Source organism: Periplaneta americana, chromosome 10 (assembly GCF_040183065.1).
Source record: "Periplaneta americana isolate PAMFEO1 chromosome 10, P.americana_PAMFEO1_priV1, whole genome shotgun sequence".
Taxonomy (NCBI): domain Eukaryota; kingdom Metazoa; phylum Arthropoda; class Insecta; order Blattodea; family Blattidae; genus Periplaneta; species Periplaneta americana.
Window position 1 is genome coordinate 2,960,001 of NC_091126.1, and position 26,130 is coordinate 2,986,130.

At 34.9% G+C, this 26,130-nt stretch overlaps 1 protein-coding gene across 15 annotated transcripts in view; it reads left to right on the forward strand.

Moving 5' to 3' along the window:
• The window catches only part of LOC138707385 (sushi, von Willebrand factor type A, EGF and pentraxin domain-containing protein 1-like), a 376,277-nt gene that overhangs the window by 237,569 nt on the left and 112,578 nt on the right, over positions 1-26,130 (forward strand). For all 15 annotated transcript variants that reach the window (XR_011334222.1, XM_069836741.1, XM_069836728.1 and 12 more), the window contains 2 exons: positions 4,411-4,535; positions 21,656-21,770. Coding sequence is in view for 14 of the 15 variants with exons in the window: in XM_069836741.1 (XP_069692842.1) it covers positions 4,411-4,535; positions 21,656-21,770 (240 nt within the window). In the remaining variant the exon portion in view is untranslated. The remainder of the gene's footprint in view (positions 1-4,410; positions 4,536-21,655; positions 21,771-26,130) is intronic.

Genomic DNA, 26,130 nt, shown 5'->3' on the forward strand with positions numbered 1-26,130 from the left:
GAATAACATGGATACGACTATTTTGAATTCTTACAGTCAACCTTTCGATGGTTTTACAATAACTATTTAACAAAATAAGCATAATTCTCTCTGAATCAAACATTTTGAACAATATATACAAAAAAAATAATCTCCTGAACTTAAGTCCTGACAACAAAACTTTGAAAATCTCTTTATCCCACGTTGCTAGTGGTATGTCCACCCCGCATACAGATGAGTTCTTCCACCCTGTGATGCATGCTCCAAATGAGGTCGTCAAATTTTTCTTGGGACAAACGGTCCCACTCCTCTATTGCAGCTGCAGTAAGTTCCTGAAAATTGTCAGATGGGTTGAGACGCTCTGAAATGGCCACTTTCAGTATGTCCCATGCATGTTCAATTGCACTCATGTCTGGGGACTGTGCAGGCCAGTCCATTCGAGTGATTTTGTGTCTTTGGAGATACCGAAACACTGCTCCATGACAGTGAGGTCTTGCATTGTCATCTGCTAGATGAATTGATCGCCGATAGCAGTTCCAAAGGCCCACACAAATGGTTCTAGCACCTCTTGAATGTATCGGGGGCTATTCAATTCGCCCTGGATGGGAATTAGAGGCCGCTGTTCCATCATAGTTCCTGTCGTCTACAGGGTCTCCATACCCTTGTATGTCTGGTGGCAGGTCTCTCCTCGGCAAACATGACATTACCCCATATTAATAAGCAAGAGCCCAGTTCCTTCGATAAGCTCGGCTCTGTTGGTTCAGTGCAAAGCTTCTCATTGGCATTCTAGAATGAAGACCAACCTCATGCAGTCTTCTGCACACTGTTTGGTCTGTTTGCTCTGGAGAGGTCATTCTAAGAGCCTTCGCAGTTGATGTTGAACGTTTGATGGTGTTGCAATGTGAGGACGGCCAGAATGAGGGCCATCTCCACACCTTAGACATGCTGCTTTGTGTGACATTTAACCGATCGGCAACATCTTGCTGTGTATGGTCTGCCGAAAGTAAAGCCACTATCTGAATCCTATCAAGCATTTGTATTCGTCTATGTGGGATGTCATTGCAAGGCTGAACACAAAATGACTGATATGGGACAACGCACTATCTACTACAGCACTAGCAGTATGGTCACATGACTAGGATATGAACACAAAGAATGCCTGTAGTAAACACTATCGAATATAAGGGCTCTGATAGTATAATTAATAAAGTGTCTATGTAAATAAGGCATGAAATATCTCCAAATACTCGTTTCGGCAGCATTCCAAACTTTTGTTGAGGTGTGTTTTTCGAATGATGTAATTTACCTCAAAACTAGTCTGGAACCTATGGTTCAGCAGTTTTCAACACAACACAAATTAATTGATGAATGTTTAAATACTTATATAGTCACAATCATGCCATAGTATGAAAGAAAAACCTCACAACCCCGAGCGGGATTCGAACCTGCGACTTCCTGTACTCCGGGCAGGCACTCTACCAACTGAGCTATCGAGTTCATCTCACGCCAAAAGCTTGAAATTCTCCTCTCATACCGGTGACTCTGTTATAGAGTACTGTCCATAATGTCTGATCTAGTCAGCACTGCTTATGGGTGGAAAGAAACATTGTAAATGTAAACTTGATCTTACGATGTTGGTTAACAGAGTCGCCGGTATGAGAGGAGAATTTCAAGCCTTTGGCATGAGACGAACTCGATAGCTCAGTTGGTAGAGCGCCTGACCGGAGTACAGGAAGTCGCAGGTTCGAATCCCGCTCGGGGTTGTGAGGTTTTTCTTTCATACTATGGCATGATTGTGACTATATAAGTATTTAAACATTCATTAATATGTCACATCAACGGACGTATATACGTCAACCAACATTGTAAGATGAAGTTTATATTTACAAATTAATTATTTTCTCAAAGCCATCAATTCCCTCCAACTGTTAAAACAAAAGAGAAACATTTTGAACAACAAAGGCTCTTCATATTTTGCTCTATTTAAAAATGTATCAGTAATGTCAAATATTAAAATTTAATTATTTCTATAAAAATGATCAATAAAATTATTGAATGGTGATTAACTACCAGCTGTATCACCCTGTACATTCAAAAGACAGGATATAGGCAAAGATTTTTTAAGTGTTTTAAAATACTAGAAATTGGAGCAATTTTGTTACAGACGGCCAAAATATGCTTAACCTATGTTAAATGTTCATCAACAATCAAACCTAAAAATTTAACTGATGCAACTTTTTGTATTACAGAATCATTAAACTTTAATTCTTTCGGAATAATACAATAAAAAGAAGGTTTAGTGAAAATAGTATGCACAGTTTTATTCAAATTCGAAGAAAGTCTGTTTGTGCTTAACCAGTTTTCAAGAGTAATAATGTCTGCCTCAAACAGTTCTTCAATGGAGTCAATAATATAGAATAGCCTACACTAATGTCATCTGCAAAAGAGTGGCAATGCCATGTAAATGAAGGAATTTTATGCCATTGGCATAAGTAAGAAAGAGAAGAGGTCAGAAAATTGATTCTTGCGGTACACCACTTGATAATAAGGGAGTATCACTTTCACTGAAACATATTGGTACCAGTTACTTAAATAAGTCCGAAACAACACCCCTAATACCAGTATTCCAGTTTACCAATAAAATTGAATAAGCATTAACAATGTATATATAACAATGGAGGGGAAAAGAAAAAGAATAAATAACACTATCAAATGCTTTTCTGAGATTCAATGAATAGACTTGCTGAATTTTATTTTCATCTAGAGCTCGTTCTTTATAAGTAATCATGTCAACAGCACCATTTAAAGTAGACGATGATTGCCAGAAACAATATTGATGAGTATAGAAAAACACTGTTCTTGTCAAATAATTATAGGCTATAGTCTTTTTTTCCTACTTTTTTTTTTTTTTAATTTTAGTAAGAAGAGACAATATCGATATAGGACGTTAATTTGTAGGATAAGAACAATCACCATTTTTTAAAACAGGAACCACTTTAGCTATATTTAAACCTCTAGGCACAGAGCCTAATTGAAATTAGTAATTAATAAATTCAGAAAGTGCGAAACATAAGGAAGATTTACATTTCTTTATAATAGAACTTGTTAATCCATCTTTTGCTTTATTATTTTTAGGCTTAAAGCTATTTATAACTTCAGTAACTTCATTAGGTGAAGCTGGCTCCAGAAAAAATTTCTTTCTGTAGCACTTCTTTGGATATTAATTTACTTATTTCTCTTCAAGCATTATCACAGGGAAGTTATTACGATAGTACTTTTGTGTTTTGTCATACAATAGCGGATAATTTTGATTAGAAGTTATTAATTTTTCTTCGTTCATATTATTTAATTGTAATTTTCTTTATACGCACTATTTCAGCAATAACTTTCAATAAACAAATTATGCTGTGGTTGTGGCTCATTTCTTTTGTCACGAAGGCCTCACAATCATACCCAGAACAAGAAATTCTGAACTGGCTGTGCAAAAAATATTCTAGATCTTGAATTTGATTCGATGTGCCACTTTCTGCTATCTTCCATTTAAATATATTTTGAAGAGAAATTCTGCTCAATTTCACTAAGTGAGAGCGAGCCTTGAAAAATCTTAAAAATCATCAGACAAAAAGTCACTTCATAAGAATTTTTTTTATTATTAATTTAGCCGAACAAATGAAGTGTATGACCAGAATTCATACACGCATACACACACACACACACACACACACCTTTTTCAGTCTGTGAATGAACATTTCAACTTCATGAATAGAAGAGTGGACTTGGTGTATTCATTGTTATATTTTTAAGTTTTGAGTATTGATTCATTAATTCCACCATTTCTATTAATGAACTGGAAATATCATCAGCTGTTCATCATCATAATATGTAAGACGTGTATACCAACCATACTGCAGTAAAAGAAAGACCTAATACACGAGATGAGAACTACTGTAATGTTCTGAAAAAAAAAAAATCATACTAAAAGCAAATTATCAACATTTTTGATATTGAAGAGCATACAGTAGTAAAAAATTCAATTCCGATTAGCTGTGAAAGTACTTTGTTCCAGTATTAGATGGTAAAAGGCTGGTATGCCTACATAATGCAGATAGAATTTTTATTCGAAATTGGAGTTTGTTTTGGAGTTGGAACCCTTTTCATCAATCTCTATGTATGGAACTAAATTAGTTATAGACATAAAAATTGCTGTAGGAGATAAATCTGAATCTCAGCTAATATGATTTGCTGTACAAGTCAGTCTCGATAAAAAAAGTGTAGATAGAACCTTTTTATTCTCATATCACGAAATGTTAATTAGTTATTTTTCCTTCAAACTTATATTATATGATAAGTTGTATTAGCTATATGATGTATCTAATTTAATATGTTGTATTTATTTTATTTTCATTCTTATTTTATTATTTTTTTTAACAGACAGAGAACCACCATTTGTAGATCTATGTGAAAGCCCACCGACTTTCTTGCTGGATTCAGGGGATAATGGCAATCTTATATGGGACCCTCCTCTTTTTCATGACAACTCAGGGAAACCTGTTAATGTAAGTTTGTTTACTGTTATCATGGAGATTAATATATGGATCTAATACTGCTTATTTAACATGAAATTATTTTTTTACAGGACAAGATGTCTGTTTGCTTGTTTTTAAGCCTTGATATTGTGTTTATGAATGTGACAGAAAGATGAGGAAAACAGAATAATAATGCTTCTTTAACATCAATTTACAAGTTACACTGCATAAATCTCACCAGGGACTTCGATATTTCTTAATAACTAAATATGATAGCTTAAATAATACTGGTGTATTTAATTTATTTTGTTTTATGTATCATCACTTTTATGTTCATGTACAACTGGAAAGCCTCATTGCAAACTTCTATTCACGATGAGTGCTATTTTGAAAATTGCAAGTACCTATTACTTACACTAAACCACCAAACATGTAAAACTCGTTATGTAAATGTATTTGATACTAAATTTATGAATATATTCTTCCCAGTGTAAATTCTGTCTGCCACGTGCCACACCTTAATGGGTTATTTCGCAATTGGTAGTCTACCATGTTAAGCCACATACGCATGTAGCGAACAAACAATGAACGAATGCATTGACTGATTGAATTCGGAACATGTGGATGATGCATTGAAAGCAAACCAACTGGTTTGCCTTTGGTAGTGATCCGTTGCCAAGGGAAGTTCGCATTTGCTGTGGATGGGATTTGTCACTTGTTTGTAATTCTCTTTAGCAACAGGGAAAAGCGTTTGGATAATTGCATCAACTGGTACTAGAATGTCGACACTGCAGTGGATGGAAGAAGTTGTCATCAGTCTTATTGAATCACATGTATAGGGAACAGGAAATTTCTGGAACAATCCTGGAAATTAGCTGTTTTGACACTTTGAATAAATACATCAAACTTGTGTATGAATCCCCTGTTGCCAGATACTTGTCGTAGTGTTAATACTAGCTTTAATGAACAGGTATTTCTTCTCGCCAGTCTGTGTTTTTCTTACAAATTTTTGGCTCTAGTTTACATAGTAACATTTCAAAGTCTGTTGCTGAAATTCGACAGAAGTTGTGAAATTATCCAGATTCAATTTGACGTAAATGTTTAAGCAAGTCAGTGCGACTTCATGTAGTGGCGTCAGTCTGTTAGACTGCCTATATTAACAACTGCTCACTTTTGGTGGACAGGGTCGCATTTTGGGTTTTTCTTGGGGTTCTCCCATTTCCTCATATTAGACATCTACATTTCTCCATTTCGTCATCATTCAATAGCATTCCCCGAAAGCTGGCTGATGATGCATGAAGAGGATTGTTCTAGGGACGCGTGAGATTGCCTACTCGAAACCTCAGTATGCAGCAAACCTTAGTGTAGTCAGCCGGTGTGGGTTTGGAAATGCACCTAGCTTGAGGGTTAGTGCAATAGATCTTGAAAGGTCGAAGTGCCGGGTTTTAGTGCCCCTCCCGAATTTCCATTCCATAACAACTGCTGAACCTTCTGTAATTATATCTCGTCTGCCATTATTGTGTATAATCAACGAATGGGAATGTTCTCTGACCATTCGTTGGTGTTTCGTATTTTGCTCTGAAGAGTGAAGGTTTGCTTCGCCATTCATTCGTTGTTTGTTCGCTTTGTATCACAAAAACTGACAACTGTGTTGCAAGGGATTAACTTTATTACCTGTATGCTAAGACTCTAAGTGGAATTCACAATATCATGCTAATTTAATAAATATCTCTATAAACATTAATGGTGGTTCATGGATATAACTGGTCCATTCTAGCAATAGACCACGTGGAGATTTGAAATGTGTTTATTTAAAATCTGGCAATTTCTTAGTGTGAAATTCATTTGTCACTGATTTAGATACTCTTGCCATAAAGAATATGCTTGAACTTCAGAACATTGCATTCAATGTCATCAGAGAATATGTATAGTTAAAAGTTTATAACTTATTAAAAATTATAAATTACAATTTACCCACTGCAAATTCTACTGGGATAGGTCTAGATTTTAAATTGGAACTTCAGCAGTAATGCCATGCTTAGTCCTGCATACTAGACCTAGAAACTTGGTAGTCTGTTGGAGTATTGTGAGTGCTGCATGAGATAAGGTAGGATCAGATGTTTATTAGCCTTAAGAATTACAAAATGTCAGCACTTTGAACTCCTGAAGATTATTCAGTGATGGAAATACATCGCAAATATTACTCCTGAACATTCATTTTAGTGTGAAAGATATTGCGATTTTAAAGAACACTGCTATGGTGAGTGGTAAAACACTTTCTCACATTATTGTAGCAGCAGAAGGAGAAGAAAAATATTTTCAGTATATTGTGATGTCCTATTCAAATACTGGCATAATATTTCATTTTTTAGTGCCGAGAAAGACGTTCTTACAGTTGCTCTGCTCATGAGATTCGTTCATATTAACAAAACCAAAAGTATTAGTTGTGGAAAACTGGATAGTAATCTGCCGCTGTATTGTCTTAATAAATCAAAGGGACTTTTATTTTGAAACTCGTCACTGTTATAAACCATAATTTTCTAACAGACTTTGAAAATCTTCTGGGAATTTCTTATTACATGTTCGGATATTTTCACAAGATAGTAGATGCAAAACCTGTAGTTTATGAAAATTTTGAATGCAGATGCCAAGATGTTTGTCTGTGTTGTCAATGTTTTAACGCTTGTAATTTTTTTTTTTTTACTGTTGATCTGCTTGAAACGTTTCCACATCGTTATTAACATGTTCGTAATCATCTGTTAAAGAAGTGATACAGTGGCGAGTTTCACGACTCTTATCCTAGCAATACAAAATATCACTTGCTCTGTTCTGAAGAATGATGGAGAGAACATTAGTAAAGGCAAGTGTCTTAATTATGTTTAGTAGAAAGCAAAATTCAAATTCCTGTACAGTAAAACAGAACCCATTTACAAGACCGAGAAGTTCTGCTTCATTTTCTTTGGAGTATTCAAGATGGTTAGGATTATGTCGCTTATGACAGCTGAGAATGTTTACTATCCTTGAGGAGAAGTTCCATATTTTGAAGTCTACGGCCATGTCCTCGTGAGCTGTGGCATGCTACAACTTTCAAACGCCAGCATGGAAATGAAAGTGGCCCACATGAGCTTCATTTGTCTTCACATGTGCCCAATGCTACAATTAGTGATTCTCAAATTTCAATCGTGTTTGAATCTTGAAGCAGCAATAGTGATCTTCTCCAAATGGATTACACTGAGGTTTCAATAACCAAGGTACAAAAACGACGTGCCATTTGGGATATACGTGATAAACAGTATCAAAACAGATTCGTGTTGGACAGGAATTTGATTGAGGTAGAAGCAGCCATGAATATTTCGATTAAGTTATATATACATTTTTCTGTTAATGGATTTTGTAATATACTCATCACTTGTAGTGAGGTCTTCTATCATAATGTTATAATACAAGCCTAAATAGTGAACCTTTATAAGAATTTATTGAATATCAGTCCGTCTATAAGAAATTCTCTAGCCTGCTATAGAACTTCATGTTCATACAACAGGTTTTAATATAATAATATACACTGTGCCCACACTAAAAGTATACAGAAATAACAGCTTATATCGTAACTTGGATAAGGTTTATGAAATAAATTTATTCTGGATTGTATAGAGTAACTGAAAAAGTTTTTTTTATTTCCACTAGTACACTTCAACATATGCACTATAGCTCGACAGGTACCAAAACGATACTCAACCTCTTGCGAGGTGTTCACCAACATATCAGGTGTTATAAGCTCAACTGTTTGAATGATACACTGTCTCAAATCAACCAAATTACGAACTTTTCTGCTGTACACAAAGTTTTAATATATCCCCACGCAAAAAAAATCCAAAGGAGTTAAATCTGGGGATCTAGGCAGCCAGGAAGTTGGCCCACCCTTACCAATCCAATTTCTTGGGAAGGTTACATCCGAAAATGTTTTAACATTTCGATGGAAGTGTGGTGAAGCACCATCCTCCTGAAATGTTATACCTGGCGGAAATTGCGGAATAGCAAAGATCTTCAGCATATCAAGATACATGATTTACGTGGGCTTCTAGCAAATGATTCACGCACCTGATCCACAGTCATTTCGGCCACGTGCTTTTTAGAATGTTTCCCTGTCTTTGAAATCTAGCTTCCATTATCTCGTAGAGTTCTATCCCACACATAAATGGATTTGCTTGTAGGATCCACATTCCATTCCCTCCATATGCGCCGCTGAACACGTGTAACTGAATTCAATTTTGCAAACCAGAGCACCTATTGAACTTTTTTGCTGTACCGTCCACATCTCTATTGACAAGGAACTAGACTGATAAATGCAAATTTTCATTCATGCAAAAATAAGCTTGGAACGAATCATTTCACACAACAATGGTCATGCAACAATAAGCTTGAAACAAAACATTGCACAAAACAATGGCCATGGAAAAGGTATGAAACGAAATCTTGGAGAGTTTTTCTTCTGATTGAGCTTTATCTTAAGGAATTATAATATACGGTTGTGAAATTATAAGCTATTATTTCTGTATACTCTTAGTGTACTGTGACAATACTACCATCATAGAATACATTACATTAGTATCGTCATATTGTTATCTATTGTACAATGCATTGCATTTCTTCCTTCCTTAATTCACACATTATAAATGTATTTATAAGTTTTACTTAATACTAAAATCAAAGCACTGTAAGAAACAGAACAATTCTGTAATGACATTACAGACTTAATTATTAAGAGATCCTTCAACAGCATTGAAATACGTGCAGAAGGAATTTCTTATATCCATTGCTTCTGCACCTGAAGAATGTCAGAAATAATTCCATCACTTACAAGGGACGTAGAATCTGTTCCCTCTTTATCAGAAGCATTGTTGCATATTTCACTATATGTACTGCATTTTTCTCATGCATCTCTATTGGCTTATGGAATATTCTCCACTTTGCTGTCATAATGCCATGAGCGCATTCTACAACTCTCCATGCACATGATAATCTCCATTTAAAAACAGTCTTCTCAGCACTTAGATTTCTGGCGGGGTAAGGAAATGCGTCGTCACCCATATATATGAGAGCTTCAAATCAGAATTGGGCAGGAATGAGTCCTCTGGTAGACTTACGACCTCGCTCTCAATGGCACTTGGCCATGTCATAAAGACATCAGCATTACTATCTTTACCATAGACTCCAACATCTACCATTAGGTATCTGTAATTGAAGCGGTAGATTCCAAACTGGCCTAAGTCCAAATGACAAGTTATGAGAAAAATGACAAAAAGTAATAAAATAAATTTGACGCCCTTAGATCCATTTGACAGACACTAAGTCAAGACTTAGGAGATTCTGTTAAATACACTTACACAGTTATATATAGGCTTGAAAAGGATAAATTAAAACCTGAATAAAGCAAGTTAAAATCTTAAATAAAAAAAAAAGGACTTAGGACGTTTTTGAATCCCCCCTCTTCAAATTAGCATCCATTATGGAAAAGTTTTGGTAATTATAGTACATACTCCCAGAATGTTGACTGAAAATTCTCACGTGTTTCCTTTCAATGCGGCCTATACAATTAATTAAATTCCATTTCATTTGTTGTCAAATTCTCTTGCCACTTGTTCAAAGTGTGTTATGAAAGTGTCATACATTCGGTACAGGCATATGTAATGGTAGGAATGTGATCCATATTCCTCTACATATCTGCTACAGTTGTCTTTCCCACCTGAAAAGAATATGCCATTTGTTGCAAGGTACCTGTGAACAAAATTATTGAATTATAAAATAGTTTACATTTCAGAAGAGGAAGCACAATCCAAATGGAAATCAGTGAGGAACTCTAGTTCGTATGATAATAGACGGAGTTTTTCATCAGGCCACTAATGAGTCCTCTGTACCATCTTTGACACCTATTTCTCATTCTAGAGAATAAGGATCTGAGAAGAGGCGCAAATATGATAAAAATTTTGAAAAAAAAAAGTTTTTTTCGACATGGAAGAATGAATGCTAGCTATTTATAATGGCAATGAAGTGGAATGATGAAGATGATGATTTAAAATTGTTCATGTCATGGCTGCCTTAGCTAACAAAGTTATCTACTCTAAAGAAATTCTGAATCAGAAACAAGTTTTCTTCAATGGTATTAAATGCTTTGGAAGAAGAAAATATCTAAACATATTCTGTTTAAAGCCCTGTGTATTAGTTTTAAGAGCTGTCATCATCATCATCATCATCGGCACTATAGCCCGTTATGAGCCCTGGCCTCCCTCAGTAGGGGTTGCCATCTGTCTCTGTCCTGTACAACAGTCCTCCAATTCCTGTATTCCAATCTTACAAGATTCTCTTCCACTCCACCAATTCATCGCAGATGTGGTTGTCCTCGTCTCCTTTGACCTCCGGGGTTTGTGAGAATAATTCTTTTACAAGGTCCTGATTCATCCATTCTCATTACATGTCCCACCCACTTCAATCTATTGCTTTTAATTATATTTGTAATATTGGGCTCTTTAAACATGTTATATAATTCCCCATTATATCCCTTTCTCCATAGTCCATATATTCTTCGAAGAATCTTCCTTTCAAAAATTTCAAGTCTTCTCTCGTCATTCTTAGAAATGGTCCATGTTTCTGAAGAATATATCAGGGTTGATCTCACAAGTGTTTTGTATAAGGTGGTTTTTGTTTTCTGTGTAAGGGCATATGACCACGGCGTGGCGCGTCCTCAGGTTGCGGATAGAGGAGATGGCCTCCAGATATGGAGGGTAGCTGCGAATATATTGAATAAGCAGTCGTGGACAGCCGATAAGGGGTGGTCCTCCAGCTTGGGGGTTGGGCGAAGGGCTAACAACCCATCACCGTAAAAAACAGCTTGTTACGAAACCTAACAATAAGCCTCGGAATGGGACTGATTCTCCGGCACGACCACAGCAAAGGAATAAGGTTATAAGATTTGGTACATGGAACGTAACTAGTCTTTATAGAACACGAGGGGTAACATTAGTAGCAAAAGAACTAGCTAGATATAGAATAGACTTCGTGGGAGTACAAGAGGTTAGGTTAGATGGGAATGGCATATCGCAAATAGACGATTACTTGTTGTATTATGGGGAAGGAAACTTTAATCACCAACTAGGAACAGGATTCTTTGTACATAAAAGAATAAAATCGTTATCGTATTTAGTACTTAAGGGTAGATGGTGCGATATCGTAGTTATAAATGCTCACGCCCCTATAGAAGAGAAAGGCGACCATATAAAGGATAGCTTCTATGAGGAATTGGAACACACTTTTGATCAGTTACCTAGATATCACATGAAAGTTTTATTGGGGGATTTCAATGCTAAAGTGGGACAGGAGGATATTTTTAAACCAACAATTGGAAAAGAGAGCCTACACGTAACTAGTAATGACAATGGAGTTAGGTTAGTCAACTTTGAAACATCAAAAAATTTAATTGTCAAGAGTACAACATTTCCCCATAAGGATATACATAAATATACTTGGACTTCTCCAGACGGAATGACACACAACCAAATAGATCACATCTTGATAGATAAATGAAGACATACTAGTATAGTAGACGTTCGAACTTTCAGGGGGGCAGACTGTAATTCTGACCATTATTTGGTAATTGGAGAATTAAGAGAAAGACTATCAGTAGCCAAGCGAGTAGAGCAACAAGCTAATATTAGTAGATTCAATATTTTGAAATTAAAGGACGAGAAAACTAAGCAACGTTATCAGGTTGAAATTTCAAATAGGGTTGCTGCTGGAGCAACTTCCGACGAAGCTGAGAAAGAGTTAGATGTTAATAGTGTGTGGGACAATATCCGAGATAATATCAAAATTGCAGCTGAGCAGAGCATAGGTTATCATGAAACTAAGAAAAAGAAACCATGGTTTGATGAAGATTGTTCCATTGCAGTAGATAGAAGGAAACAGGCAAAATTCAAATTCTTACAAGATCCAATTGAGGAGAATAGAGATAATTATTTCAATGAAAGACGGGAAGCAAGTCGTACACTTAGGAATAAAAAGAGAGATTACTTGAAGGAAAAACTGAATGAGGTAGAAACAAATAGTAAGAATAAAAACATTCGAGATTTATATAAGGGTATAAAGGAATTTAAAAATGGATATCAGGCAAGGGTAAACGTGATCAAGGATTAGAATGGTGACTTGCTTGCAGACTCTCATTCAATCCTTAACAGATGGAAAAACTATTTTGGGCAACTACTAAATATACATAGGCCAAGTAGAAATGATCGGGACGAAATTCAAATACAAACTGCTGAGCCATTTATACCGGAACCCACACTTTCTGAAGTCGAAATTGCGATAGAAAATCTGAAACAGTACAAGTCTCCAGGTATCGATCAAATTCCAGCAGAATTAATACAAAAGGGTGGAAGCGTATTATCTAGCGAAATTTATAAACTTGTACTTGCAATTTGGGAAAAGGAAATTGTACCAGAACAATGGAAGGAGTCCATAATTGTACCTATTTTTAAGAAGGGGGACAAGACTAACTGTAGTAACTTTCGAGGAATGTCACTTTTGTTGACGTCGTACAAAATTTTGTCGAATATCCTTTTGAGAAGATTAACTCCATATGTAGATGTAATTATTGGGGATCATCAGTGTGGTTTCAGGGATAATAGATCGACTATTGATCAGATTTTTTGTATTCGACAGATATTGGAGAAAAAATGGGCGTATAAGGGTACAGTACATCAGTTATTCATAGATTTAAAAAAAGGCGTATGACTCGGTTAAGAGAGAAGTTTTATATAATATTCTTATTGAATTTGGTATTCCCAAGAAATTAGTTCGATTAATTAAAATGTGTCTTAGTGAAACTTACAGCAGAGTCCATATAGGCCAGTTTCTATCTGATGCTTTTCCAATTCACTGCGGGCTAAAGCAGGGAGATGCACTATCACCTTTACTTTTTAACTTCGCTCTAGAATATGCCATTAGGAAAGTTCAGGATAACACAGAGGGTTTGGAATTGAACAGGTTACATCAGCTTCTTGTCTATGTGGATGACGTGAATATGTTAGGAAAAAATCCACTAACAGTTAGGGAAAACGCGGAAATTCTACTTGAAGCAAGTAAAGAGATAGGGATAGGGTTGGAAGTAAATCCCGATAAGACAAAGTATATGATTATGTCTCGTGACCAGAATATTGTACGAAATGGAACTATAAAAGTTGGAGATTTATCCTTCGAAGAGGTGGAAAAATTCAAATATCTTGGAGCAACAGTAACAAATATAAATGACACTCGAGAGGAAATTAAACACAATAAATATGGGAAATGCCTGTTATTTTTCGATTGAGAAGCTTTTGTCATGTAGTCTGCTGTCAAAAAATCTGAAAGTTAGAATTTAAAAACAGTTATATTACCTGTTGTTCTGTATGGTTGTGAAACTTGGACTCTCACTTTGAGAGAGGAACAGAGATTGAGGGGTTTTGAGAATAAGATTCTTCGGAAAATATTTGGGGCTAAAAGGGATGAAGTTACAGGAGAATGGAGAAAGTTACACAACTCAGAACTGCATGCATTGTATTCTTCACCTGGCATAATTAGGAACATTAAATCCAGACGTTTGAGATGGGCAGGGCATGTGGCACGTATAGGCAAATCCAGAAATGCATATAGAGTGTTAGTTGGGAGGCCAGAGGGAAAAAGACCTTTGGGAAGGCCGAGACGTAGATGGGAAGATAATATTAAAATGGATGTGAGGGAGGTGGGATATGATGGTAGAGACTGGATTAATCTTGCTCATGATAGGGACCAATGGCGGGCTTATGTGAGGGCGGCAATGAACCTCCGGGTTCCTTAAAAGCCAGTAAGTAAGTAAGGGCATATGATTTAAAATATTTCTTTAGTCCGAAATAAGCTCTGTTCCCACATACCAACCTGTTTGAGATTTTCTTAGACATCTTATTGTCATTTGTAACCAAGGATCCGAGGTATTTAAATTTGTCGACCCTTTCGAATTTATAATTCTCTATCTGCATACTGTCTGCTTTATCACCTGAATTTCCACCAGTTGCCACCATGTACTTGGTCTTTCCCTCGTTGATAACCATTCCCATTTCTTTACCAGATTTTTCAAGAGCAAGAAATGCTTCTTCCACACATTTTAAGGATCTGCCAATGATGACTATGTCGTCCGCAAATGCCATTACCTGGGTTGATTTATAAAAATATTACTTCTGACTTATACTCCAGATTTCCGAATCACATTTTCTAAAGCAATATTAAAAAGAAGACATGCCAATGCATCCCCTTGACAAACTCCATTATATGTTAAAAATGCTCTTGACAGACGTGACTGTATTTTAACCTTATTCTCTGTATTTTCCGTCATTAGCTTTACCGTGTTGATCAGTTTTGATGGAATGTTTTGTTCTTCCATTGAACAATATAATTTCTTTCTATTGATACTGTTGTATGCACATTTAAAATCTATAAAAAGTAAATGAGTCGTAACATTAAATTCTCTCATTTTTCCTAAAATATGCCGTAGGGTAAAAATATGGTTTATAGGTGACTTTCCAGGGGAAACTCGGACTGATAATCTCCAAGCTAATTTTCTACATGTGGGCGAAGTCTGTGATATAAAACGTTGGAGAGAAGTTTGTAAGCAGCCTTTAGCAGTGTTATTCCTCGATAATTGGAACATTCTAACAGATCTCCTCACTTATATAATGGGCAGATAATTCCCTTGCGCCATTGCTTTGGGATTACTTCCTTTTCCCATATTTGGGAAAGCAAGTTCTTCAGCATACTAAGAGTTTACACCTCCATTCTTTAGTAATTCGGGTGGGATATTATCTGAGCCAGATGCTTTGTTGTTTTTGAGCTTTTCCACCGCCATGATTACTTCCTCTAAGTTGATTGGGGATGATTCCGAAGTATTATTCCTTATATGCGGGGTTAACCGGTGTAAGGTGTTCTTCCACTATTATTCCCGTTCAACAGATCATTAAAATGTCTTTTCCATCTCTCCAATATATCTCCGTCATTGCCAATCATAGAGCCGTCCTCATGTCCACATAGCGTTGTTCTTGGCTTGAATTGCTTTCTATCTGTGTTGATGTCCTTATAAAATCTTCTGAAATCTTTTTGACTCTTCAGAAGTTCTAGTTTATCTAACTCCACATTAATCCATTCTTTCTTCTTTCTCTTGTGGACGGACTTTTCAGCTCTTCTTTTCTCCTTATATTCCTCCACCAACTTCCGTGTTCCATAGTTTTGTTGCATTTTCTTGCAGGCAATATTCTTCTCCTTTGTGACAACTTCACATTCCTCATCAAAGCATGTTTTCCTAAGTTGAGGTTCTTTTTAAGAGCTGTAAACAACACTAATCTCAATACCATTAATTCCTACTATTTTTTTTTCTTTTTTTTTTTTTAACAAAATGTTGCATTATTCCAAATGATGTAATGTGGTGAATTAAGTTCGTTGTTATTAATATTAATATAATGAAATACAAAATGATTTTAAAAACTCTGACTTAATTTCAACAAGTTATTATGTATGTCTAATATCCATTTCGAACACTGAGCACTTTTGGATATGGCAGTAATATATCAAATCAATTTTTCCCCCCAATTTCTTGGAGGAAAGCTACCGGTACTCTTTTGTCCACAAAGGGAAGCTATTGATATTACTGCATCATTCTTCGTGATAAAGATTTTCATCTTTAAATCAAGTAGTGCATATTTCTGTAACAGCACAATAGCGACAATGCAGAGGCAGATGTTGCAGCTTCTGTAATATTTGTATTTTCATATTATTGTAAGATTTTAGTTCTAGCAAGACTAATTTCTTGTCTGTTTTTTGTTATATTACTATATTTACTACAATAATTACCCTGTCAGATGTTTCCATATGAAATCTAAAAATTAGATAAATATTTCGTTATTCCTAAATACATCCCCATTTTCAAGCCTCTTTTCAATTAAAAAAGGGGCAAATTACGTAATTAACTACGGAAAGTTGACGAATGCCTGTGTTGAAAGTTGCATATAAAACATTAAAAATAAAAATGATCTTAAAGTCATTATTAGCCTTTTCTGGAGACTAATTGGCTGTTAAAAGTTCGTCGGAAAATTCGAGATCTTTGTTTTCAATTTATCCACCATATAATCAAGTCTCCACAGTCATTCTTGTATATTCTTTGAACTTATTTGGAAACTTCCGATAATAGGATGAAGATGATGGAATTCTCTGTACCGTTGTCTTTTCTTGTAGATTTCGTGAGTTTCTCTTGTCTTCTTTAAAATAAAAAAATGCATCTGTAACAAGAAATTCCTTGTTCGCCATGATTAACAAAGATCTGAACAAACATGTGATGATCTCGTTGCTGTTGCCCACATTCTCAAGACAGATACCCTGAGATGCGAAGCAGCAAGTCAGTTGATTTCGCTTGAAGTTGTCGTATCCTGCCGCTCGCCCTGCATCTGGCCTACAATGGAGAAACTCGTCTAAAAACTGCTCGTTTTTGAGACCTCGTGAAGAATGATGCAGGTCAATTAAGCATGTTAAAAATATTTTATACTTGTATTTGACTTGCATTTCAGGACACAACAAGATTAAACACATGTCCATAAGAATTCACGAGGAGAGTTCATTAAGTCTCAGCACTTCATTTTAATAGCCCATCATCGTTGTTTCACTGGTAAAGTCATATAGATATTGTTGGTTTAATTCTATAATAGCTTGAACGTGATGATTTGAACTTAAGTCCTGTATTTCACTGTTACAGATGAGTCATTCCACGTCATATCGCACAGCAATAAAACACGACCTTCTCGGAAATGGTCGAATTTTTTTTCTTGAATTCCAGACATCAAATAAGGAGACCAGTATTGTTTTATTTTCACAATTATTAATTATTTGTGTAGTTATGACTATCTGAAATTACGCAAATTATGCATGCACTGTTACATAAACTCACTTGGAACTCTGTGTGTACATATAAGTGAGATTTGCGGTCTGGTGCATTTTAAAGTCTAAATACAACACTTTTTATTACTTTAGGCCTATCACAAATAAATTTAAAATTTTGCCTATTTTTTTAATCATTTCTTTTTTAAAGCAAAATTACTATATTAAATAGCCAAGTTAAAAATCTAAAAAAATATAGACTTGTTCCCTGATGTATTATCTGTAAACTACTGCATTTAGAATTGTGGGATCTGCACACATACATTTGTAACAATTTATTTTCCGGAGGCATGCACGCGCTCACGATTCCCAGCTAATAAACTACTTGCAGCCATAGGCTAGAAGGCTGCCCGCGGAAAGTTTTACGAAATCCCTCATTGCATGCCACACTACAAAAGCAATGCATTCATTCCTCAAATGATTAATACCTTAAGGAACAGTAAATATCTAAAGTTATTTTATTATTGTCAGCACGGCTAAGAGGGGGAGCCCTTCACAATGCTGTATGTTTATATTGTAATATAGCCAAGTGTTTAACGATAGCAAGGCTGGGTAAGGCAGTAAACTTTATGGCAGTAAACAGATGGCAGGAGACAAAATATAGAAGAGAAAAATAATCAGTCAGTGTTTGAATTTCACGGAGTGACATGACTTCTATACAACATGAGTGAAGGTAAAAATCGCGTAATATATAACAAATGTTTAAATCCATTTGACCTTCCTAATCGCGCTTTTAAAAAAGAAAAGAACACTAAGACGCATAAGTCGCTATTTATTGATAAAGCTCAATTTAAAGGAGTCTTTGAATGTGTGAATATGTGATTCGTTCCGTAAAAAATCTATCAACTTCCGGATAGGTCAGGTGAAATTATATATTGTGAAGCCGATAGTTCTTGTGATATTAATAAACATGGATCAAATGAAAGTACGGACAGAGAGAGTGATTATCCCAGTTTTCTTCTAGCAATTCCATGGACAGCACTAGAAATTACCAATATTGAGGAATTAAACAAGAGTTTGATGTCAGTAGAATCCCCTATCAAGAAAAGAAAACTACAACGAAAACTATACCCCCGTGAAAAGTTTCAAAATGTAAAAGGTTCCCTAGCAAGTAAAGTTTTTCTTGTAGAAGATGTATCGTCATCCCTTCAAAAGTCAGTCATATTTTATTTTTGACGTAATGCAAAGAAAATGTACAACCTGAAAAATAACATAGTTATTGCAGACTTTTCTGAAAATTCTTCATTTCTATTACAATATTCAGTACAAGGTATGCATTGGAACAAATGCCAAGCCACAATACATCCTTTCGTAGTATATTTCAAAGAAGATATAGAAATTCGTCACGAAAGTATTGTTGTCATCTCAGAAAGCATTAAACATGACACTGATTCCTTTCACTTTTTTCAATCTGAAGCAATCAATTTCTTAAAGCAAGAATTCAACGATATGAAAGAATCATCTACTTTTCCGATGGATCAAGTTCACAATACAAAAACAAAAAGAATTTTAAAAATAATTGCTTACATGAAGACGATTATGGAATTAGCGCTGAATGACACTTCTTTGCAAAGTCACATGATAGAGGTCCATGTGATGGCATTGGAGGAACTGTTAAAAGACTTGCCACGAGAGCCAGCCTATACAAGATCCTATAACAACACCAAAAAAAAAAAAAAAAAAAAAAAAAGAACATTTCTAATGTGTCATTTATATATTGTCCATTGAATAAGCACAAAAATCATACTGAAAATTTGCAGGCCAGATACCACAATCTAAAACCAATAACTGGTACATTAAAGTTACATTCTTTCATTCCGTTGTCAAAAACTGAAGATTTAGTAAAACAATTTTCTTTCGAGGAAAAAGGTAGGTGAATGAAAATTTAAAGTGTAGTGTGAATGAAAACAAACGTTTAAAAAAAAATAATGTACAAATATTTGTAGATATCATAATACGTAAATTAGCAGTGTTTCCTAGAGTGACTTGATCCGTACTGGGTGTAATGTATGTTACAACGTTCAGTCGATCATCCAGCGGAGATAAACCTCCCAGCGCACTTCAACACTTCCCGTCCACTGCTGCTGCACCGACTGCTACACATTGTTTCGTATGTAATTAAATTTCCATTAAACTATTGGAGATCCAATTGTGATTTTTTATGGAATTATTAAGAATATTTCAGTGCACCTAGTTGGAATTTTTTTGGTTTTTAATAGGGCTATTTCACATTGATATCTAACTTTTAAAAATTGAATCATAAAAAAGTATTTGTAATAATTATATTAAAATTAGTTAGTAAATATTTAACAAAAGACAGTACTTTAAGCTTTTAAATGCATTTTCCAAAAAAAAATTTAACATCAATATCCTCAGAAATATGATGCTTTAAATGTTGCATTGTGCGACATTTTTAACGAATTTTAACATGCAATATTTTAAAAACATGTGGACTTAGGAGGAAATAAAAGTACACTTGTTGGTTTATTAGACCCTTAGAGTTGGTAAAAAAAAAATATAAACGCAATCAGAAATATGAAGGTCAAAATTTGTATAATTTTGTGCGATTTGACATGGAATGACTCAGATATGTATGTGTTACTGCCTATTTCCTTCTTAATTTTAAATAAATTTTAAAACTACCATATTTTAATAAAAGTAGCTGTTTCTAGATATTCATATTCTGCTCTGCATTGTTGATAAAGGTTTCAGGCCTGTCATGGTCCCGAAATGCTAATTCTTGTTTACCAAGAATGCATACAGCTTAAATATCAGAATCTGATTGTCTGACATAGTCTCTATTCAGCTTTCACCGAAACACACTATATTGATGGTTGCTTCCAAATGACCAGCTTTAGTTTGATGACCTGCTGTTGACTTCACGAAATTCTTAAATGTGTAAAGCCAGTTTCAGTCTAGTTTGATTTTCTCTCTTTATTAAATAGTAAACACTTTAAACTAAAAACAGCATACATTTCGGAACTATCAGTTTCCCATCAAATTTATCGTATGTATTAGAATGAAGACATCTAGTAAAGCTTTGTTTTTCCAGAATTAAATGTGGAATGTCCGAAATTAGTCTTGTGCTTTTAATGTTTCAGGTTTTCTGTAAATGTCCGTAATGAAAATGGCTTGTCTAAGAGATCTTTCAAGATACATAATAACACATTGGTGACTAGTGTCGAAATTAAAAGTAAGACTCCACTCTTGCAGTGTGCAATTAAAACTCAGACTATTAACTCAACTCCCGAATTGTTTAACAGAAAAATAAACATTGAAGTTAGGAACTTTGTGAGATTTTAGTGTGGACTTTGGAACAAGTCATGTATACAAGCTGCACTTATTTCCTACATCCTTCTCCCTTATAATGATGAATACCGAGGGATTTGTGGAAGTAATTCTTTTCATTCCTTAACTCCATGTCTTTGCTTGCCTACCAAAGAATCTAGCTTCATTCAGAGGCTTAAAAACCAGTTGTTTAAGCCCACGTTCTCCCTTCATTTTCTTTATACTTTCTCCTTTTACTCGCGTCATATCATTCATGGAGATGGCTGTACAAACTCAGAAATTAAGCTAGCTTGTTCCTTAATTTTTCGTGCATTGGAGAACACTGATTTTGAATTTTCATTTCAGCGCATTGTTTAAAACATGTTATAGATGAGATTTTAAAATTAAATAATATTAGACAAATACTAAACATCAAAATATACTGAAACAGACTTTCATTAGATCAATGTCAATGTTTATCTTGTCCATGTTGTAGCCGTCCTACAGCCCAAACTTACAAATGTCCTTCAGAAATTCCTCACATACTCAAATTAAAAAATCCAGGAAATTCTTAGACACACTGCGATCTGACTATTAATTATATGCTGTTAACATATTTCCATGTACTTGTTATAGATCTGTAGAGCTGATATCCCTAAAGCACCGGACTCCCCATTTTGTAGCTTTAGTTTCAGCAGAATAATAAATGTTATTAAATTTAAAAGTGTGTAAAAATTGTACTCCAGCTGCATTCAATTTCATTTTTCTATATATAAAATCATAATTTACAATTTAGGAAAATGTTTAGACGTTTATTGCAATATTTCATGACAACAACTGGATATATAGTAACTTGTGGAATAAATATTATTCTTATACATTCTTCTTAACAATGCTTTCAGATATCTCGCTCACCAGACATAAATGTTTTTCCATTTGGAACTACTGCTGTGACATACATTGCCACGGATATTCATGGAAATAGTGCAACATGTGTCCTGAACATAACAGTTGAAGGTCGGTATAAGATGTTGTTGTATTCAGTAGTGTAAATGTTACGTCATATTTGGAAGGCTGCTTAAGATCAAAGACTTCAAATTAATTGAAAATTTCACACTTATTCAAGTGTTAATTCATTGAGATAGTGAAATGGAAGTGTTTTATATATATCTTAAAAGAGGAAATATCTTAATCTGTGATGGAGGGGGGTTGGGGTAAACCCCTTCCCCAAAGCCCCACAAAAAAAAAATAAATAAACGAAATGCTATTGAAGCCCTGCAACATTATAACAGTGAATTACTTCCAGTAATATGCAGTTTGTTCACAAAAATGACAACTCTCCCTGTAAATATTCGTACTCCTGGGAGGTCCTTTTTATCACTACAAAAATGTACCATAGGAACAGCACAGGGGAGGAGCCCCTTAGAAGGTTGAAATACACTGTGTCTGGCTTAAGAAAAGAAAAATTACCGTCTGTCATTTCGTCGTACCTCATTTTTTTTATTCAAGCGCATAAATATTTTTCATTTCATCACATGGCAACACTATAATGAAAATTGAAATCTGTGCTCACCTATTCTTGATATCCCATGCTCCTCAAGTACTGTATGTGGAATATCTCGTTGGAAGTGTATTGTTCATACTGGTACTGATTCAAGAAGAATAGGTCCTTATTTTACTTTTTTTACTGTCATTCCCATATCTATTTCTCGCATTTTTAGTACCTCACAAGTAGGCCTAGTCTATTTTTTTTATTTTAGTACATCTATGACCATGAATATAGGTGGATATGTTTTACAAAATTCATGCTGCAGTCCACTGTGGTAACATTCTGCCACATTTATAGTTTATAGAGTTCGAAATTGGGGTGTTTCAGCCAATAATTCAGAGGGAGGTTGATGTTTCGACATAGTTTTCCAGAATATCATCAGAAAATTCAAAACATTCACTGAGAGGAGAGGCCTCTGATATTAGTTCTGCAAAAACGTCTAATACCTCTGATGCTGGTAAATAGGAAAGAACAAAAAATAAAAAATTTTAACCACTTTCGAATTTCAGATGTTTTGTTTCGGAGCTCCTGCTTTGATATAATATTTCCTTTAATTTTCATAAGTCAATTTTGTACTAAGTGTATTGGGAAAGTTAATTTCGTCAGTATTGTGTGATGTATTTCATAATCTAACAAAGGCTTTGAAATGATTAACTGCTTTCTACATATTAGGGGGCGTAATTTTTTTCAGGAAGCACCACATGTTATATATTTAGGTATTAACATTTATCAAGAAACAAGTAATCACAGGAATAGTGAAAGCATTAACACATGAATGTGTGGTGTAGGCCTACATTTGATAGAAATGGTTGAGATCATAATAAAAAGTATTATCACCCGAAATAATGAAGCATTCATTATTCCTGGATTTGTTTTATAAGTTATGATGACGATTTTACTGTTTGCCACTGTATGTAACCACATTTTCAGTAGAAGCATGTTATAAGGCTTCTTCGATTGTAAAAGGAACAGGAGGAAGCATTTTATAAATTGCCTGCCTGAATGGATCAATTTCAGGAAAAACAACCTCAAAATTATTATTTTCTTTAATTTTGGCGCTAATCAACTTTAAGTGTTTTGCATATAAATCATCTGTTTCTTTCTTTTCAATGCTATACAATTTTTCTTAATTAGGTATGATACGTTTCCATGGTCATGATACTCTGTTTTGTCAATATTTAAAAATTTCTATTTCTCATCTGTTTCACTGTAAACTTCCGTGGCTTGTCCTATGTTACTTTTGATTATTTCGAAGTCCGTGTGTATAAAACTACACACACTTATTTAACCTTTAATTAAGTAGGTAGGTAGGTAAAAGTTACATAGAGCACTCCAACTTCAAAACAGTTGTTAGGTACATAAGAATGCTTCATATTTCTTGAACAAAGCCATTGTTGTTACTTAAAACATTAAGGGGCAAATGTTATTGATTTCGTTAGAGGAAGGTCTTGGGTTCAATAAGAAAATTTAATGGAAAAGAAAAAATCACTTTTAACACTTTTCAAAACCTAGAAACTTGTATTAGTAATTTTCACCAGAATATCTTTTAAACTAAATCTGAATTAACATTTATAAAAGCTTAAAAACCAAATATTGATACATGCAGGGTTGCCATAAACTTGGGAACTAAAACCAGGACATATAATTAAAACACCCGCTTATCGTGCAAAAATTGATTTTTAGCTGCCACCAGAGAAAATTTGCATTGTGAGCAGGTATAGTGAAAATATACTGACAGATGTCCAATAATTCTGAACACTGTTCTGTATGGTTTACAGGCTCAAAAAATTTAAGCCACTTGTCTTGAACTTTTCCACTTTCCCATTCATGAACACCCAAGTTTGTACTCTCAAAGATTTTCAAGCAAACAAACTGATCAAACACTACAGATTCTGAAAACTGCACTTTTTTTTTTTTTTTGATAAGTCAATATCTCTTCTATATCATCATATCACGTCTATATCACTATTTAAAGTTTTCAACAAGTTCGGTTAATTAACACAATAGATACAATATGTTGTAGTAACCTTAAAATACAAAGAAGCTGTAAACCAACTCAAAATTGGGACATCTGACCATCCCGAACGAATTTGTTGGGACACCGGGACAATGAACACAAAAGCGGTGACAATCCTGGAAAACCGGGACGTTTGGCAACCCTGGATATATGGTAATGTTTATTTCAATTGTCTTCCAATGTAATTGTAATTTTTTCATCTGTCTTTTTCGCTATTTTCACCTTTATAAAATGTCCACTTCGAGGCATTTAGTACAAGTATTTCAGAATAAGTATTCTTTATCACTTTCAGAAGAATCCTCACTTAGGCATTTAGAACAAATGTTTTTCATATGGTTTAAACACATAAAATTGTGACACTTGGAGCAGAAGAACTTCGTTTACTTGTCAGCCTTCCTGATGTTCGTGCATTACTTGCAGAGTTTAGCTGCTTTCAAGCAAATTAATTTTGGTTGCATTGTACTGGAAGCAGCAGTTCCTGTCCCAGTTGTCTCTCTATGATTGAATCTGGATTATTGCTCACAAAAATGACGTGCGCATTTATTCCAGCTTTATCCATCATTCCGAAAAACAATGCAAGTAGCCATCTTATAGCTACTGTGTAGGTGGCACCTCCTTTTGTTAGATTGTAGAATATTATGACTTCAGGTTTCCTGAGGTCTCCAGTTGAAGCATCAATATCTGCAGAATTTGGATGCATTGTCGAAATCATAACAACATTGGTACATAGGACAGACAAGTGATTTCGTTACAATATGCAAAAAAAAAGTACTTTTTTCTTCCCAACCCTTTATGACTGTTAATTCATTAGGCAGTTCAGGTTTATTTTTGCGCATGATGCCTACAAGTGAAAGCCTTTTCTTCAGCAGCTCATTTGCAAGTGATATACTTGTAAACCAGTTGTCAGCTGTAATGTTTCTTCCCGTTTCATATATGCCTTCTGAGAGTCTCAAAACAACATCTTTGACTGAATTTGACACTTTAAATGGTCCCTCTGGTTGTTTACTTGCATACAAGTGGATTTGTATCTTAATTGCATCTTTAGCGGGTTTGCTGGGTAGTATTCCAGAAAAGAACACCTACCCCTGAAAGGAACCAGTTGTTCTTCAATAGTGGTATAATTTGCAAGACTGTAAGAGTTTCTTTTCATTGAATATTGTGAATATTTCCCTTATTGGAGCTAATTTATCCAACTCTTTGTGCTGCTGTCAGTCATGTATATTGTCAAATCTTATACGACATAGTAGTGTGAAAAATGTCAATTCCAAATCCATCTGTTGAGAAAAGGTCTTGTAGATTAATTTTTGCACCATGTATGAACCAGCTATGAGTAGTAGACCAAAGAAAGATCAGATCTCGATTTCAGCAGTTTTCCGGTATTTGCTCTTGTTCGCATAATTTATTGGACATTATCAATGTAAATGTTGGTACATGCTGTTACAGTGGGTATTACGAAATCAGTCATTATAACATTGAAACATTCTAATGTTTAGCAATCTGTCAGCCGAGTAACAATATTTTGTTTCCTGGTCTGGACAGTAGGCTTACTGGTTGCAACACTCTTATCTTTATCCTTATCCTTTCCTAGCATATATTTCTGTTTCTTGTATGGTTCAAGGCAAAGAATGAAGGCTGTGAACATCATTGTTATTTTCACAACCAGCATCACCATCACCGTCAGATTTTTCACTCTGAGTCACATGAGCACTATTTACTTACTTACTGGTTTTTAAGGAACCCGCAGGTTCATTGCTGCCCTCACATAAGCCAGTCCCTATCCTGTGCAAGATTAATCCAGTCTCTACCATCAT